Source organism: Hevea brasiliensis, chromosome 14 (assembly GCF_030052815.1).
Source record: "Hevea brasiliensis isolate MT/VB/25A 57/8 chromosome 14, ASM3005281v1, whole genome shotgun sequence".
In the NCBI taxonomy this organism is placed as follows: domain Eukaryota; kingdom Viridiplantae; phylum Streptophyta; class Magnoliopsida; order Malpighiales; family Euphorbiaceae; genus Hevea; species Hevea brasiliensis.
Window position 1 is genome coordinate 2,207,045 of NC_079506.1, and position 18,173 is coordinate 2,225,217.

General features: G+C 31.9%; 5 protein-coding genes across 6 annotated transcripts; 4 read left to right on the top strand and 1 right to left on the bottom strand.

Moving 5' to 3' along the window:
• Nucleotides 1-387: 387 nt before the first annotated feature.
• LOC110632540 (basic blue protein) lies at nt 388-1,414 on the bottom strand. The gene is made up of 2 exons (XM_021780801.2): nt 1,146-1,414; nt 388-914 (listed from the first exon to the last, which is right to left on the bottom strand). Exons 1-2 carry the CDS (start codon nt 1,315-1,317, stop codon nt 715-717), a joined length of 372 nt encoding a protein of 123 aa, XP_021636493.1. The 5' UTR covers nt 1,318-1,414; the 3' UTR covers nt 388-714.
• A 2,812-nt stretch (nt 1,415-4,226) lies between these two features.
• On the top strand, nt 4,227-5,681 carry LOC110632547 (uncharacterized). The gene is made up of 3 exons (XM_021780810.2): nt 4,227-4,540; nt 4,621-4,749; nt 4,839-5,681. The coding sequence occupies exons 1-3, from the start codon at nt 4,424-4,426 to the stop codon at nt 5,541-5,543; spliced, it is 951 nt and encodes a 316-aa protein (XP_021636502.2). The 5' UTR covers nt 4,227-4,423; the 3' UTR covers nt 5,544-5,681.
• A 966-nt stretch (nt 5,682-6,647) lies between these two features.
• Nucleotides 6,648-9,179, top strand: LOC131173453 (uncharacterized). Its single transcript, XM_058135823.1, has 3 exons — nt 6,648-6,779; nt 7,557-7,671; nt 8,763-9,179. The coding sequence occupies exons 1-3, from the start codon at nt 6,648-6,650 to the stop codon at nt 9,008-9,010; spliced, it is 495 nt and encodes a 164-aa protein (XP_057991806.1). The 3' UTR covers nt 9,011-9,179.
• A 510-nt stretch (nt 9,180-9,689) lies between these two features.
• Nucleotides 9,690-11,135, top strand: LOC110632569 (uncharacterized). Its single transcript, XM_058135048.1, has 2 exons — nt 9,690-10,185; nt 10,318-11,135. Exons 1-2 carry the CDS (start codon nt 10,153-10,155, stop codon nt 11,044-11,046), a joined length of 762 nt encoding a protein of 253 aa, XP_057991031.1. The 5' UTR covers nt 9,690-10,152; the 3' UTR covers nt 11,047-11,135.
• A 4,255-nt stretch (nt 11,136-15,390) lies between these two features.
• On the top strand, nt 15,391-18,125 carry LOC110632542 (uncharacterized). 2 transcript variants are annotated; one of them, XM_021780803.2, is made up of 5 exons: nt 15,391-15,729; nt 16,513-16,605; nt 16,813-17,229; nt 17,302-17,389; nt 17,491-18,125. In XM_021780803.2, the coding sequence occupies exons 1-5, from the start codon at nt 15,523-15,525 to the stop codon at nt 17,631-17,633; spliced, it is 948 nt and encodes a 315-aa protein (XP_021636495.1). In that variant the 5' UTR covers nt 15,391-15,522; the 3' UTR covers nt 17,634-18,125. The 2 variants fall into 2 exon arrangements, with proteins under 2 accessions (XP_021636495.1, XP_021636498.1); XM_021780806.2 differs by having other exon boundaries at nt 15,586-16,346.
• Nucleotides 18,126-18,173: the final 48 nt, after the last annotated feature.

An 18,173-nucleotide genomic window follows, 5' to 3' on the forward strand; every position in this document is an offset into this window, starting at 1 on the left:
TCATTACATATAGAAAGTGATATAAAGTGAAGAAAAAAAAAATCCCAAATGTCTTGATCTTAATTAGCTAGGTAGATCACACAGCGGCTATGGCTACTCTCATCCCAGCCTGACAGTGCCCAGCAAAGCTGCAGAGGATTAATTGAATGAAAATATTTTTTTTTTTAGAAAATCATTTTACAAATATTTAAGATTCTTTAAATTCAATATACGGTAATATCATATATAAAATTTCAAATAATACACAATCACACAATTCTCTAAATTAGATTATAAAAGATTATTATTTCATTAGAAACAAAGAACAAAATCCCATGAAACTAAAGCCAATCCCCTGACTCATTCCAAGAAAATTCTTACCTAAACCAGATCAATCATGAACACACATAAATAAATGAGATCCATGTATTTAATAAGTTGATTTCACCATATATCTTACATCTTAAATCCATAATAGACATAGACCAGATTTAAAAAAGAAAAATCTAACCAACCTATTATTTTTCTCCATTTTATTTCACAACATTATATCTATATATTTGGCAGCCTAGCCAGAAGCCACACCAACCCACCCACAAAATCAAGTCACACACCACCACAAAGACACATTGATCAGTAACTTTCCTAACACCAAAACCTATCATTACATATATAAAGTGAAGAAAAAATAAAAATAAAAATCCCAAATGTCTTGATCTTAATTAGCTAGCTAGATCACGCAGCAGTTATGGCTACTTTCATTCCAGCCTGACAGTGCCCAGCAAAGCTGCAGAGGAAGAAGTTTTGGCCCTTCACAAGCTTGATCCTATCCTTCCCTGATGTATAAACTTTGGCACCTTTTGGAGCATTGCATGTACTGTAACCTGCCCTGTTCACTGCTACCACATTGTGTGCTGCAGGACTATAGTTGAACACTACAACATAATTCAAGCAATAGCGTACTTAGTATGTAAAGGAAGGTAAATTCCAATTTAATTTTATCTCTCTTAGGCGTGATTGAATGATCTTGGATTAAGAGATTCTTAAAAAATAATAATAATAATAAAATACCTTTTCTTGGTAATTTTAAGGCAATTGAAGAAAAGAGAAAGATTGGCAAAAGGCAATTAAATGGAAAATCTAAAAATCAGACTAGATCCACTTACCAATTATGTCACCAGCCCTAAAGCGCTTTCCTTTAGGCCAACCAGCAACATTAAAGGTCCAACCTTTAGAATCTCCAACAGTAAAGGTTGCTGCACTACCCACCTCAAATTGGAGCACCAAAATGGACAAAAACACGAAGACCACCACTGCACTGCCTCTTCCCTTAGCCATTTTCTTGAAGATCTAAGAGAGTAAACAAAATTACTCAGAGAGAGAGAGAGAGAGAGAGAGATGGTTTTAGCTAGAATTGTAAGTGAGTGTGACTACTGAAGAGCAAGGAGCAGGGCTTCTTAATGGGGTTGTTGAGGAGACTGTGGGGCAATTTTATTCAAGATAGTGACAGAAAGAAGAATGGGTTTGGTCATTGCCATTATGTGTATTTGAAAAGCAATAAAGATATGGATAGGTGTATACTAAGGATTTGAGGTATTGTTATTAGCAGAGAAAATATTTTTTAAAATATATTAATTAAAAATATTAAAAATTAATTTAAATTTAATTTAATATATATCTTAATTATAAAAATTTTTAATGTATTTTTTAAAATGTATTATTTTTAATGATATTTAAAATAATATTTTTCTAAAAAATTTTCTTTTTCTTTAATATTTCAATGTCAACATTAAATAATGGGGCTATAGTATTTCAACTTTACGAGAGAGCAAGTAATGAGAGTGGTTGGCTAGCTAAATAAATAAATTTTGTTCAGAGGTTGTTTATATTATTCTTATTTTGGATGTTTTTTAGAGGCCTTCAAATTGTTAAAATCGAAGGTAATTAAACAGTTCTTTTTTTTTTTTACACAGTAGACTCCAATTAGAATTCCAACAAGATAAATATATAATTTATTTCATAATTTAATAAAAAAATTAATATTATACTAAACATAAACATATATTTTTTTATACATCAATGAATCTTTTATATATGATTTATGATTTACAAAAAATTAATCTTTTCAGAATTTTTTACTATTCCTTCCAATAATATTTAGAGTTCGTTTTATATTATTATTGAAATTATTATTAAAAAAATATTTTTTTTAAAGATATTAATTAGAAAATATTAAAAGAATTAATATAAAAAATTTAATAAATTTTAATTATTAAAATATTAAAATAATAAAATAATTTTTTAAACCGTATTTTATAATAATATATAAAATATTAATTTTTATCTGAAAAACAATTTTGACCTTAAACTTTAATACTAAATAGATACAAAGACAAAAGACAACGACAGCCCACCAAAGTGCCTTTTGGTGGTCAGTCATTTGGGACACCCATTTCAACCTCTTCTTTAAATTTTCGACACAATTTTAGGTATATATCCATCATCAATTATTGTCAGTTCTCCACATTTAATTCCTTGAATAGGACTCGAGCCCTACCTTTTTTAATGTTTATCTTGACCTCCAAATTATATGGATGGCGTAATTATTACAAATTCATTTTGTAAGAAATCTAAATTTTGCTCTAAATTTTTAGTGCATGTCTAAATAAACTTATTTTTTCGTTTGTATTTTAATTAATTCCTACCTAATTTTTATAAAAATTTTAAAAAATAATTTATTTTAATTTTTAATATGAAATTTACTAATATTAATCAATATTTTATTACTAAAAATTAGAAAAATTAGTATTTTAATTTTTTCTGTTACCAAAATTAAGCTTTAATTGGAGAAATTTTTGCTTTTTAAAAATTATTTTTTGTTAAAATACTGCTGGGCCTGGTCATGAAAATTGGCAAGCTTCACTTGGGGTCGCCCAATGCCAACAAGTAGTGAACCTTGGTCGGCCCTATCAATGACTCCAAGTCCAAGCCCTTGTGTAAACTTATTTAGCCTGCTCATTTGATATAATTATTAATTGATAATATACTATTAATCCTAATTAGACTAAAAAGTCTTCTTTTAATTTGTATATAAATTTACTATTTCATCTAAATATTTAAAATTAACTATAATTTTATTCAACCATTAAATCTAATTTAAGAGCAGAATTTAGTTTAAATTAAAAAATATATATTAAACTAATTTAATTTAATTTTTTTATAAATTATTTTAATTTGATTTTTAAGTTTAAGAATTTTAATTTATTAAATTCAATTTTTAGAGAAAAAAATTATAAAATAAAACCAAATTAAATAGTTTATTTTTAATGGCCTATTGACCAAACAAGCCAAACCTTATCATGTTTTGGCAATTTCATGTAAGCTTTTCAATCTTGACGGTCAAAATTTTAAAAATGTAGAAAAATTTTATTTAAATTTTTTGAAATTTTAAAATTTTGTTTTAATTTTATTCATATTCTTTTATTATAAATACCATCAACTACTTCCAACTTAATTTTGATATCCTTGGTACGTTAAAAATTTTAATTATTTGATCCAATTGGATAGATTTAGTTACTCACTCTCTCTCCTTATTACTACCAATTTTCATCATTATTTGATACTCAGTAGTTATTAAAATGAAATTATGTAAGAGTTGTTGAATGTGGTAATATTATATTTTTATTGTAGCTATAAAACAAGTCGAAAATGGAGTTCAAATTTTAATTAGCAAAAATTTAATAAAATTTTAACAATTTTTAAAAATTTAGCTGCAAAAATTAAAGGAATCGGATAAAATTATCAAAATACAATAAAGTTTAATTTTTCTTATCAATATGCCATTTTTAATTAATTGTTAGTAAGTTGTACATTAGTATTAAAAATAGAAAATATAATTAAAATTAAATCTAAAATTAAGAATAACATAAAATATAAAATGAGAACTTAAATCATATCAATTCAGATTAAATTAATTTAATTTGATATTTAAATTTTTACAAATTTTAGTTTATTCAATTTTTCAGACAAAATTGAATCCATCGATGCTCATGATGACATACAAGTATATTATTTTAATATTAATTTGTGAAATTTATTTACCACGTAATTAAATTAAAAAATTAAAAAAAAAATCCCTATAACACAACTTCTTTCCTCCCTCTCTTTATGACAGAACTTCAAAATTTTATGCAGGGAGAAGCAAAATAACAACATAGGTTTATTCGTGGAAGCCAACGCCGGCAGAGATAAATTTCATATTTTTAACATTCTCCTGGAAACTTCTGCTACTTAGGGGTGAAAATGCTTAGCTTACAACCTTCCAGGAAAGTGGCTCAGAAGCATACGAGATAGAGTAAAGAAGACTTTTAAGTCTACTCCGCGTGAAGGCATGTAGCTAAATATTTCCTTCACTATCTTCCATCTTATCATCCTAGATGATGTTATGGCGGAATTCGATATTGGGTCTTCTGCGCGTCCTCTGTTGGACCGTGAAAATACCATCTACCTAGATGTGGACGACGAAGATAATGGCAATACTGTTGATGGCTTCACTCAAGAGGTACAATTACATATATATACATATACTCCTGCAACACATTTATTTTGATCTCTACCAACAAATATTGTCTTTTGCAACAGATCTCAAGTGATCATCTTAGCTCCATTCAATCCAATGTTGGTTTACCTCTTTCATTGGAAACTGAGAATTCTGTTAACGTTGATTTTCAAGAAGATATGCAAAACGGTGTGAATGACTTGAATCAAAGGGTAATTTATTTATTTTTTAATACTGCACAATAATTCTCTTGGTACTCTTTTGGAAGTTCTTGCTACTTACTGTTATTCTTTCTGAACAGGATATGATCGTCGAAAGGATTTTCCTGGTAGCAAATCTCGTAGTGGAGCTTCCATCAGCTGTTTTTGATCAGCTATCATCAACGCACAAGCCCGTATTTGCATTGCTTAGTATGGTAATGTCCTTGATAGCCATGCTATTATCCATCATTGACCTTGCTCATAAGGGTCGAAGAGAAAGAGTTAAATGGATGATCAGAGGTTATTTACCTTGGTTTTACTCCCGCAATCTAAATTACAAGCCTCTGGGGACATTTCCAGACATTGTTGGCTTAGTCTGTGGCATCTTTCAATGGGTTTTTGCAACCATAACTTATGCCTTTCTGTCTCATGACTCTAACAACCCTAACAAATTCTCAGTTTGGCCAATAATATTTGCCTTTGGTGCATTGTGTTCCAGATTTCCAAGGAATCCAAGAACAAGAGTTGTAGTCCATGAGCGCATAGAAATTCATCCACGCAACACTGAGTCACCTTCCCCGTTCCCGCCCCCAACCCCACCACCATCACCATTAAATGATCTACGTGACCTCCAGCTTCTGGAACTCGAACATTTATCTTTACCATCTCGTTTAGAATTTTGTAATCTTCGTGAATATATCTGTTCTGACATGGTCACAACAAAAAGGAAGAAAGTGGGGAAAAATGGAAGAAAGAATAGAAGGAGAAGAAGAAGAAGTAGAGAAGAGAAAGATCAAGATGACTGAATTAGACCAGAATATTCATATTATGTAATGTATATACAGTGAGATTTACTTATTTTTTTACAGGTTGCTACATAATGTGCCGAATGTAAATACAATAACATAATTAATTTATAGAATAATTCTTATTTATATTTAATTCATTATGTAGTCAAAAAAAAAAAAAATATATATATATATATATATATATATATTAACAATTTTTAATGAAATACTTTTTTTAAAATATACTTTTTAAAAAAGTAAATTTTACAATGAAGCCATAGAATAGGGAAGAACAGATTTTGATTTAAACTCAAAAATTGAATTGAATCGAGTTAATTTAGTTCAATTAATTTGATTTTAAAATTCAATTAGTTCGGTTCGATTTATAAATTTTAATAATTTTAGTTAATATATATATATATTAACAATTTTTAATGAAATACTTTTTTTAAAATATACTTTTTAAAAAAGTAAATTTTACAATGAAGCCATAGTATAGGGAAGAACAGATTTTGATTTAAACTGAAAAATTGAATTGAATCGAGTTAATTTAGTTCAATTAATTTGATTTTAAAATTCAATTAGTTCGGTTCGATTTATAAATTTTAATAATTTTAGTTAATCAGTTCGATTTGATTATTTTCATAAAAAAATAAAAAAATCGAATCGAACCGAACCGAAATCACTAATATATATATATCAAAGAAACCCTAAGATTTTTTAGTTTTGATTTCCAAGATTTTTTTATATTTTTGTTATTGAAATTTAATATTAAAAATATGAAATTTTATAAAATTCGATTTGATCAATTTAAAATCAAACTAATATTTATCAATTTGGTTTGATTTGAAACTGAATCAATCATTTGCACACCCTACGGCATAGTATATAGATGATGGGCTTTTAATACTCCATATAGCTTGATCTAAGGTCAGGTCTTGGGCTTAAATTTTGGCCCTATGTTCTTAATTTCTGTGCCTAGTACAAAATAAGAGCCGTACCGATCTACTCACTTGAAATTTCATTTCACTGTGTGCCTGGCTGACACTGTAGACATCCGAAAGCAAGACAATCACAAATCATGGATCTTTTTCTGTTAATCGTCTTCGTCTCCGGTGTCAAATGTCACGGGACGGGAGTTCTAACCCCGTGCGGCACCTAAGTCCCCCTTGGCCAGGGCCCCAAGGTCAGCCTCTCCCTATCTGGCAAGCTTGCATAAGCCCATATATTAAGCATCTTCGAGGTTTCTGGCACGTACCTGTACAGATTCGCACTAGTTAGCTCCATAGGTCAAGAGACAGCTTGTGACGGCCTTGCCAACTGCCAAGAATAAGAGTGGGAAACTTTCGAACCGTTACATTCTCCCCTACCCAATCCCGCAAACGCCCTTGTTTGCGTGCATTCGCGTCGCTTCCCTGCGCAACTTGATCACACTCCCTCGCACATAGGAGTCCACACACCATTTGTTGCGCTCGCCCAACGCAAACACTTGAGCAGCATGTTGGCCACCAGTTTGCCAATACACTTACCCACTTCCGCAGCAGACATCCTCTAAAATGCCTTTGCCAAGATTCATCATGTTGCTCGCCAGACGCATACCAGCTGCTGCATAATAGGCCGCACTTGTCCCTCGGATCAACCCCTTTATTGTCCGATGTGGGATTGAGAAACCCGTGTCTACCTCTGTCCCGTTGAGGCCTGACATTCTCGCCCACCCGATTCTAGCGACACCCTTGTCGCCATCGGCACCCTGCCTACCCCGGTCCCGTTGGGGCGCTTGGCGTGATTCAGATCGTCTGGGGCCTTGCTCTGATACCACACTGTCACGGGACGGGATTTCTAGCCCCGTGCGGCACCTAGGTCCTCCTTGGCCAGGGCCCCCAAGTCAGCCTCTCCCTATCTTGCAAGCTCGCATAAGCCCATATATTAAGCATCTTCGAGGTTTCTGGCACGTACCTGTACAGATTCACATTAGTTAGCTCCATAGGGCAAGAGACAACTTGTGACGGCCTTGCCAACTGCCAAGAATAGGAGTGGGGAACTTCCGAACCGTTACACAAAGCATGGACAGGTGAAATCCATGGAAGAGTTGTTTGTGATGTCTGTGGTGATTCATCCGTTGGACCTGAGGATCATATCTTAGAAGGTTTCCCTCTCCCTCCCTCTTTCTCTCTATCTATCTCTGTTTTATCTAATTGGGAGTGTGTCTATGATATTTGTTGTTTAGTTAAATTTCTGAAATGGGTTTTGTCTTTGGACTTGCAAGTGTTCATGGCTTTTGAAATGGATGAGCAGAGTTCTCCTTTGTTGGTAGTTGTACTGACAAAGAGATTGAGATAGTGAGAGAAGGACATGAATTAATTTTTTATGTTTGTAGTAATTTGCTCTTGTGTTCCTTATGTTGTGAAGGTGTTCTCTCACATGATGAGGAGTTGAAACGTATTGAGATTATGTTATGATGATTGATGAGATTTTGTGGTGTTGTATTTGGAATTCAATGACTTTTCTCTGTCTTTTTTTGTTTTTAATATTATGTCAAAATGTTCATAGCAAGTTTCATATGGACGTTACCTGCAAATTGAGAAAGTGCTTAAGCAGAAAAATGTAGAAATTACCACCAGGCAAATTGGAATTGAAACTTTCAGTCACTCTAGCATGAAATTTATAGATTTTGCATCTTGTAATTCGGCTTGAAGTCTTTAACTTTTCAAAATATTCGTGAAAATTTGTCGATGCTGACATCATATTCCATATGGCTGCATAATGTGATTTGATTTGCCAAAAAATTTCTTCCTGTCCATTTAAATTAACTTGGAAAGGTTTGAGGCTTTAGGGAATCTCTTATTGTTTTTGTTTACAATGCAGTTGAGTTTTTTTCATTTCAACTTTTATCATATATGGGGTTATATAAAAACTTTATTTTCTGCAGTTTGAGTTCTCTGGGCTATGTGAGTCAAACCCCTGGTTTCGGAGCCTCCTGATGACTTATAATTCTTTTGATGGACTATGGTTAGCATGTATTTAAACATATTAACAAAGCAGGGTGGATCCATGGAATTTCCTGATGACCTATTCTTGTGACATTGAGAATGAACTATGGTGTATATATTTTTAAAATTTTTCAACTGCTGCCTAGGATGGGATTGGAAATTGATACGGCAAGAACTAAATATCTCTGTAGTATTTGTTTAATTCAATGAGATATGAAGTTGGATGGTTTTGCTTGTTTTGGAGCAGGTGCTGAAGTGGTAGTTCTTTGCATAACAAATGAAGTTCTAAATTACCAAGCATTTACAAATGCGAAGGGGATATATACTGTAGCAGAGACCATGTCCGAGAGTGACCGTTGGGATTCATGCTTGGCAAGACCTGTCATTAGTTTCCATGAGCACTGCACCCATCTTGGGGAAGGAAGCACACGAGTGAAGTTCAATTACAATCATTCATCAGGTTGTTCTCACAACATCAGACCATTTGTCTATTGACCTGCTGGTGTTCCTACTTACTGCATCTAGATGCTACAGTCATCGTGTATATTATATTTCTGAATTGTGCTGTACAGACTCTGGTAATGGCTGGTAAATTGGAACATAGCCATGTCTTTCAACCAGTTTGTGGATTATAAAAAGCCATGAACCATGGATTACTGTTTTTTTGTATGTAAATAATGTTACAATATAAATAAATTCATTTTAAATTTATTTTTATAAAAAATAATAATTATTATAAATTTAATGATTTTTGGGTATTATCAACAAAAGTGTTATAATTTAAATTTGATTGAATGTATGGTTTGAGAGAAGTAAATATTTGAACATATGCTGTCTCTAACTATGAAAGTCTGCAATTCAACTACTGTGTTTTATCAAAAAATTAACTGAGTTAAAGCAAAATAATTACTAGATTAATGGTTATTGTTTTTATTTTTTTTTTCTAAATTATTATTTTTTAAAGATTTTTATACTTATAAGTACCAAATTGCCTATATACCCTTGATTTCTTTTAAAAAATTTCAGGGTCCCAATTAATGCTTCGCTTGGTCGGTTGGACTAGTGTGACTCAGTCTCTGGCTTTCGGTGTACGGTTGATAAGAGTCTGCAATTCAGCAACTGTTGAGTCAAAATGCACAGCTTAGAACCTTCCTGGAAGGTGGCTCAGAAGCATCATAGAAGGAGAAAAGAAGACTTCGGAGTCTACTCCGCGTGAAGGCATGACTAAATATTTAATTTCCTCCACCATCCTCCCTTCCATTTTCCATCTTATCGATGATCATCTGAAGCATCCTAGCTGGAAGAGGTTATGGCGGAATTCGATATTGGGCCTTCTGTGCGACCGCTGTTGGACAGTGAAGATAGCACCATCTACCTAGATGTGGACGAAGAAGATAGTGGCAATACTGTTGATGGCTTCACTCAACAGGTAGAAAACAAAGATCAGAGACAACTATATACGAGTTCTATATACAATAAATATTTATATTCCTGAAGGATATTTATTTTGATCTCTACCAACAAACACTGGTCTTTTGAAACAGATTTTTAGTGATCATAGCTCCATTCAATCCAATGTTTGTTTACCTCTTCCACTGGAAACTGAGAATTCTGTTTACTTCGATGCTCAAGAAGATATGCAAAACGGTGTGGATGCCTTGAATCGAAGGGTAACTTCTTTTTTTTTTTAACTACTGCCCAATTCTTAATACTGGTCTTTTAATGTCATTATTATTCTCAATTTATTTTCCTTTTCCTCAACGTTCCAGACATTCAAACGTATTGTTACTCTTTCTGAACAGGATATAATCGTGGAAAGGAGTTTGCTTATCATAAATTTCGCAGTGGAGCTTCCATCAGCCGTTTTTGATCAGCTATCATCAGTGCACAAACCCCAATATGCACTGCTTAGTATGTTAATGTCATTAGCAACCATGCTGTTCTCCATCATTGACCTTGCTGATAAGGGTAGAAAAGAAAGAGTTGAATGGATGGTGAGAGGTTATTTACCTTGGTTTTACTCCCCATATCCAAATTACAAGCCTCTGGGGACATACTCAGACATTGTTGGATTAGTCTGTGGAATCTTCCAATGGGTTTTTGCAACTACAGCTTATGCCTTTCTGTCCCATCACTCTGATAACCCTGTCAAATTCTCAGCTTGGCCTCTAATATTTGCCTTTGGTGCATTGTTTTCAAGATTTCCAAGGAATCCACACACAAGAGTCGTAGTCCGTGAACGCTTAGAAATTCATCAATGCAGCCCTGAGTCCCCATCCCCATCTCCATCCCCATTAAATGGTCTACGTGCCCTCCAGCTCCTGGAACTGGAACATATACCATCTCATGTAGGAGTTCTGAATCTTCGTGAGTATATCTGTTGTGACTTGGCTACAACAGAACAGAAGAAAGGGGGAAGAAATAGAAGAAAGAAGAGAAGGAAAAGAAACAAGTATAACAGAGAAGAGAAAGATCAAGAGATGTATTATGAAAATGTATTATTAATGTATGATGACTTCAGATTGAATTAATTTCAGAATTTTTAGGGTTACTATGTTGTAAATTATGATTTTCAGAGGAAAAATAAAATCTTAAATACTAGGTGCACATACCCGATCAATAGATTCAATCTTAGAAAAATAACTCTTTAACTGTTCAATCTATAGTTTCTCTACACAGTACTAGTTTTCGGGGGAGGTCGGGCCGCTTGGCTATCGACCCTCTCCCTATCTACTTTTTAGATCTGCGTTTCCTTCCTTACTGTTCTGTTTTAGTTTCCCTATTTACTTTAGTCTCCTTTTGTGGAGAGTTAGTACCCCTCCATTGGATGAGGCTTTTGTTGCATAGTTATGGAGGAAGCTCTGCATGTTGGCTTTTCGACCTTCACGTTTCTGATCGGAGTCCATTGACGCAGTTTTCCTCACTTCTTATTGCTCTGTTTTAGTGAATGGTTACAGGGGATCTCCCTGCTTTGGCTGGCAAGTTAAGGATCGTTCTGGTGTGCTTGAGTTCGGTCATGAATCTGCCAAGCCTCTTCTGGCTCGCCGGTGTTCCATGATCCATGTCCATTTATGTTGGCTTTGAGTTTGATTTCCCAGATTGCCTGTGCCTGAAGTTGATTTAGGTTGGGAACTCTCCATGGTTATTGCATTGTCTATGCTTTGGTGGAGCTTTCCTCTCTTAAGAGACCCTGAGTGGCTGTCTCTGCGGCTATTGGTTTGGTCATCTCAGTGTGACGGCGAGCGCTCCTTCTCCGCACCGGGTTTGATGTTTTCGGGTTTGCTAACCCATTTTGTTTAGGGTTTCTAGTGAGGGCTGGGTGTAGAGGATGATATGGCTTTAGTATTTTAATTAGACTCTCTAAATATATGGCCCTTCTAATGGATTTGGATCATGTATTTTCACTCTTCATGAATGAAATATGCTTATTCTGATAAAAAAAAATTCAAATTATATTTGATTTTCAGCATAAAATTATTCGGTTCATTATAAATTTAATGTATAAAATATATAATAAATTTATTTATTTTATATATAAATTTTATATATTTATATTTAAAATATATAAATTAAATATAAATAAAAATTGCAAATAAGTTCTTCAATATCTTATTAATACCTTGTGCCACTTTACTCTTTTAATTGAATAAATTATATTAATTTTTTTCTAAGTTTTTTTTTAACTTATTTTTTTGAGATATTTCTTTGTCTAAACTCTATCTACACTATAAATTCAATACATAAATATATGATAGAATTCACTTATTAAATATATGATTTCATATGTTTTTATCTTGAGTTTATGAATTAGCCTATACCATCGAGCGTAGTAACCTAGTAGTTAACCCAGTGAAATGGCATTGTCTCATCTCAGTTCAATTCTCCACACTAGTCTGATAATAAAATATTATCTCGACTTAAAAGTGCAACAGGAGGCGGCAACTAGTTAATCCATAATTTGTCTCATTAAGTGCCGCATCGAGTTTGATGACAAATCTCTTTTTATGGGATTAGATTAAATAGAGAATATCAATCGGTGATCTGAACCTCGAGTCTAAAGAGGCTATAACCATCATATCTGAAAAGCCTTCATATATATATATATATATATATATATATATATATATATATAACAAAACAAAAACAAGAATTTGCCATTTCTTGTGAATTGTCCTTAATCATCATACCTTCTATTGTTGGGTATCATTGTGTACACATTTCTCAATCCATCTTATTTTCTTATTTAAAATATGGGGCCCAAAAATGTAAGTGGCAAAATTTTCCTTTTGTTTTCCAATAAATGCCATAACCACACCCGTATGATCTCAACCTTTTAAGCACGTTTAAATTAAATTAGTTATAATCTATAGTTATTTTTATAGAGAAAAACCCTTTTTTTTTAACTAATTTGTGGCTTTTTATATAAATAATATAATATATTAAATATATTTTCACTACTTTACAAATTTATATATATTATAGATTTTACGTTATTATATACATTAATTATGGAACTATAATTTATATTATAATATTAAATTAATAATTTATAAAACATAATTTTTTATGTTGTTTTAAATAATTGTTTTTAATTTTTTTAATATAAATAATTATGTTTTACCAAACTCCCGTTAATAATAATGTCATATCACTCTTGACGTTAAGGTATTTTATTTTATTTTTGTTTTTTAATAGTTTTAAAATTTCTAGTATTATAAATAAAAATTGAAGTATTAAAATTGATTAAGCATAAAAAAAGTTTAGTTAATTTTAATATTATAGATTAAATAATATTTAATCAATAAAGAATATTTATATGGTTAGAATTATAAAATTTTAAAATTAACATTATAATAGAATTTTCGTATATCATCTGTTTTTTTCTTTGAAAATCCACAAAATAAAAGAATTGACATTCTATAAAAATATACCATTTTAGCCATCACTTCTTTCTTGAATAAGATGGTGATCAATAACACTCGATATATATATATATATATATATATATAGTTTTAATTTGCTTAGGTTTAAATTTTCATTGGCACAAACGCACTTAGAAGAATGGCACAATAAATTCCAAGAGTGGATTCTTAAACGTTGCATCCAACATTTTTGGGCTAATTTCTTTTGGTACAAATTTATTTTAAGGAAAATTTTTTATTTAAATTGAATATTTAAATTTATAATAAATCAAATTTGTATAAAAAAAAAATCGGTACATCAATAAAGACACGCGGCGTGTCCTAAGGTTTTCTCAAGTCTCCTCGCATGTAAATAGAGAGATGAGCATTTATGGAGGGACTTTTCACTCTCACTTTAGCAGCCACCTTTGAACGAAATTTAACACGTGGGAGAATTTCATCAGGCAGAGAGGAATTTGTTAGGAGATTGAAGACAATGGGATATTTTTCCAATCAAGTATGGAGGAATTATTAAACACGGTTGTCTATCGCAAAAGGGAACATAATTCATTCATCCATTGAAATTACCATAAAAAGTCAATTTATGAAATTTAAATTCTAAAATTGCATCTATCAATAATTATTTATCAAGCAAATCTTAGTTCAGCATTTAATTAGTAAATTTTTATTGTAATTTAATTTAATTCTCTGAATAATATAGAAAACTTTAATTTTGGTAATCGTTATCACCTTCTTGTAGGAATGATATTCAATTTGCTTTATACTAACAATTCACATATTTGCTAGTATAGAGTATGACACTTTTTTTTTTTTTCCAATAGCTTCCTTTAGGCAGTCATCAATGAGTTTCTCCCTCGTGGCTATCCCTAGATTAATTTTTCTTTTTTATATATGTATATGTTATTTTTTTTTTTCCTAATAAACTCTTAAATCTGCATTCGTTTGAAAATAATCTGAGTTTCTTTTCTCAAATTTGTGTCTTTTAAAAACAAATCTGAGGTTATCTCTCAATATTGAGATCCTATTTTTCTTTATTATTGATATTTTATTTTCCTCATTTAGCGATGTTTTATTTATTTATTTATTTATTTATTTTACAGTATATTATTGAATAGGCTATTTAGCAATTCTAAATACAGCATGGATCAGTGATTTCGTTTGGTTAAAAACTTTGAATCTTCAAGTATGAGTAATGATATTCTATAAATGAAACTTGATAATGCAGTTTGTTTCTCCATTAATATTTGATGGTTTAATCTGTGGTTCACAAAAATAATAAGTTCTCAAAAAGACAGTATTATAAAAGGTTTATTTGATTATCTAAACTCTAAAATGAAAAGAAAAAATCAATTATTGCCTAGAAAGTTATTTTGTTATATGCAGATCATCTCTAGATAAAAAATTTTAACTACCTATGTTTATATTTTTTTTTTCTTATGAAAATATTACGCTGTACTCATCTTATAATTCTCATTAATAAATTGTCAAATTATATATATATATATATATATATATATATATATATATATATTCACACCTCACTTCACATTTTGTTTATAGAATTTTTTATTATCCAAATTGAATATATTTCTATTAATGAGAATAAATGATGAAAGCAACTTTAATTTCTAATTCAAATAAAAAATATTTTATTGACAAAATAAAATTTGAGGAATGTAATTATTTTAAATAAAATATAAACAAACAAGCTTGTGGTTTTGTGAACCTAAAAAAAAAGTTAAAATTTATTTTTTTATTATGTTCTCACTTTGGTTAAAAAAAATATTAATTATTAACAAAAAAAATTACATTATTGACATAATTAAAATTAAAAGACTAAATTATTTTCAGAAATTAAATTACAACTTATCCTTTTTCACATTATGAAATCTTACCAAGTTTAAGGACCAATAATTTAATTTTAAAATGCAACAAATTTGAAAGACTTTGGAAGTTTCAAGTCTACGCTTACTGTTAACTCCGAGAGGAAATAAAGGAAGGACAGTGGTAAAGGGAGCTGCTGAAGCAATCTGAATCCTTCAAAGATTATCTATATTATCAAGAATTCAAGATTGTTCAGCTAATATGAATGACTTGGAAGCTGGGTATCCTACAGAAGTCCAAAAAGCTAACAGCAATGGCGATCTTCAAAGATTATCTCCATCATCAAGCATTCAAGATCGATCAGACAATATGACTGACTTGGAAGCTGGGAATCCTACAGATGTCCAAAACGCTAACAGCAATGGCGATTTTGAGTCCCACGGCACAGCAGATGGCTTGCATCAAAGGGTAAAAGACTTTTAGCTTTACAACGTACAACTTGTCTTCAAATCTTTTACTCTGGTTTCTATCTTCTTTTAGCTGCTTTAAATGTTGAGCTTTCTTCCCCACAATAATGTCTTTTCACTTTCACGTAAGTGGAGATTGCTACTTCTACTCTGAGCTTAGACTACGTTTGATAGCGCAAAATATAATACAATGAATTTTTCTATTAAAATTGAATAAAAATTTTGATTATATTACATTATGTCCTGGTGTAGCATTAGTTCTTTTTGGATATGAGCTCAGATCAGATCAGCCTGTGGGCTGATTTGAAATTAAAATCGAACTGAAATTAAATTAATTTAAAAAATTATCAGACCAAAATTGATTAAAACTGGATTAAACAAGATTAGTATTCAACTAGATTAGTATTCAATTGGATTTTAAAAAAGTAGAAAATTTTGAAAAAATTTTCAACTGCTGAATTTATTTAAAACTGGACTGAAATTGAATTAAATCAAAGACTGGTTCCGATCTCCCAAAACCTTGAAATGAAACAATCGGTTCAAGCTCAAAATTGGACCGACACCGACTCTTGGATGCTCCTATCTCAGATACGTGTTTTTCAAAGAGTATCGGGGCAGGTGCACTCTGATGACATAAAGAGATGAAATATAACCACATTCAGTTCTAGACTGATTGAGTTTTGAATTTGTACTTTAATATTTTTGTGCTGCCTCTTACGTTTGTAAACTTCTCCATTTGAAAGTGTTTTGTGGACAGAAATTTATCTACTCTCCTTTGAAATAGGTCACAGGAGATGGCAATACTATATCCGAGGTTATCCCCAGCTTCGAAGATCAAGAAGGGAACCAAAACAGAAAGAATAGCTCGAATCAAAGGGTATTCATTTATTTATTTATGTTTCTTGGAACTCCCTGGATTGTATACAATTCAGTGGTAATCCATTCAATTACCGACTATTTCATACCAAGTTTGCTAAGCAAGATTGGCATATGTTCTATGATTAATTAGCTATTACCAGTTAAATGTACAATGTACTCTCCACATTTCTGTTAACTTACTATCACTCTTTCTTGGGAAAATCAGGATATGACCCTGAAACGGATTTTCCTTATCACGAATTTTGTCGTGGAGCTTCCATCAGCAGTTTTTGATCAACTGTCCTCAGTGCGCAAACCCCAATATGCATTAATCAGTATGATCTTGTCTTTCACAGTGATGCTCATCTCCATTATTGATCTTGCTCGAACAGGTCGAAGTGAAAGAGTTAAATTCATGATGAGAGGCCATATAACTTGGTTTTACTCCCCATTTCCAAGTTACAAGCCTCTGGGTACATTTGCTGATATTGTTGGATTAGTTTGTGGCATTTTCCAATGTGTTTTTGCAGCAATTGCTTATGCCTTTCTGTCTCATAAAGCTGAAGGTCCTATCAAAATCTCTGTTTGGCCTTTAATCTTTGCCTCTGGTGTATTATGGTCTAGATTTCCCTGGAATACAAAGGTAAGGCTTTAGTTTCACCTACCATATTTTATATTTTATTTATTTATTTGCTAAAATTAATTAATGGGATAGGCTCCGGTGACGCGGGCGGTAATCAAGGGGCCGTTACACTGTTGGCAATGTGCCAAGAAACTTAAAAGGACCATTTTGAAGAACGAAGGTAACTTTATCATCATTCGCTATTTTCCGTTCCGTTCCTACCGTAACGGCGTTCTTTTTAACTGAAGTTTTAAACAAGGTTATGCGACCTTATCTTCACAGGTGTGCAGGAGGTGAGAGTGGACATGCAGAAGGATACGTTGACCGTCAAAGGGACCATGGATGGTAAGGCGTTGGTTGAGTTTTTGCAGAAGAAATCCGGGAGAAGATTTGAGATTTTGCCAACTGAGGAGGAAGAAGACTGAAGTAGCCGGGGCAACTGGCAACAGGGTTAGTGGGTTTGGGGATGAATTTTATAGGAGGGATATTGTGGGCGTCGGATTTAAGTGATGGGTCTGCTGCTATTGTTGCATCTCTTGCTATTGTTAATGCAATAGAGGGATTATGACATGTTGGTAGGCAAATTCTTGAGCTTGATCTCGCTTGTCAATGGAGCCTGGTGCTTTTTTTTTTTATTTGTGTTTTTTTTTTTTCTGTTCGAAGTTTCCAGAACAAGTTTAAAGGGTTGGGGATTATTTGAATCTAGTGGATTTTATTGTTGATTTTGGCCTAAAGGGATTGTGATATTGTTCTTGATTTTAGTAGAGAGACAGGGGGAAGGGGAAGGAGACGACAAGGAGAGAGTAATTAAGAGATTTTTTTTTTCAAGAAGATAAGAGTGTGTTAGTGCTAGGTGCAAGGAGCGAATGAACTTTTATTTATTGTTAAAATGCAGTTTAGCTCAGCTTTCCATCCAAGCTTTCAATGGAATTTGATTATTTTGGGTGATATTAAATTAAAATTAG

Excerpts from the sequence above, each read along its gene's own strand:
- LOC110632540 (XM_021780801.2), bottom strand. The coding sequence starts at position 1,317 with ATGGCTAAGGGAAGAGGCAGTGCAGTGGTGGTCTTCGTGTTTTTGTCC. Across the intron at positions 915-1,145 it reads TAGGGCTGGTGACATAATTG|TGTTCAACTATAGTCCTGCA; the intron begins GTAAGTGGATCT and ends ATTATGTTGTAG.
- LOC110632547 (XM_021780810.2), top strand. The coding sequence starts at position 4,424 with ATGGCGGAATTCGATATTGGGTCTTCTGCGCGTCCTCTGTTGGACCGT. Across the intron at positions 4,541-4,620 it reads TTGATGGCTTCACTCAAGAG|ATCTCAAGTGATCATCTTAG; the intron begins GTACAATTACAT and ends CTTTTGCAACAG. Across the intron at positions 4,750-4,838 it reads TGAATGACTTGAATCAAAGG|GATATGATCGTCGAAAGGAT; the intron begins GTAATTTATTTA and ends CTTTCTGAACAG.
- LOC131173453 (XM_058135823.1), top strand. The coding sequence starts at position 6,648 with ATGTCACGGGACGGGAGTTCTAACCCCGTGCGGCACCTAAGTCCCCCT. Across the intron at positions 6,780-7,556 it reads ATCTTCGAGGTTTCTGGCAC|GAGTGGGGAACTTCCGAACC; the intron begins GTACCTGTACAG and ends TGCCAAGAATAG. Across the intron at positions 7,672-8,762 it reads TGAGGATCATATCTTAGAAG|GTGCTGAAGTGGTAGTTCTT; the intron begins GTTTCCCTCTCC and ends GTTTTGGAGCAG.
- LOC110632569 (XM_058135048.1), top strand. The coding sequence starts at position 10,153 with ATGCAAAACGGTGTGGATGCCTTGAATCGAAGG. Across the intron at positions 10,186-10,317 it reads TGGATGCCTTGAATCGAAGG|GATATAATCGTGGAAAGGAG; the intron begins GTAACTTCTTTT and ends CTTTCTGAACAG.
- LOC110632542 (XM_021780803.2), top strand. The coding sequence starts at position 15,523 with ATGAATGACTTGGAAGCTGGGTATCCTACAGAAGTCCAAAAAGCTAAC. Across the intron at positions 15,730-16,512 it reads CAGATGGCTTGCATCAAAGG|GTCACAGGAGATGGCAATAC; the intron begins GTAAAAGACTTT and ends CCTTTGAAATAG. Across the intron at positions 17,230-17,301 it reads GATTTCCCTGGAATACAAAG|GCTCCGGTGACGCGGGCGGT; the intron begins GTAAGGCTTTAG and ends TTAATGGGATAG.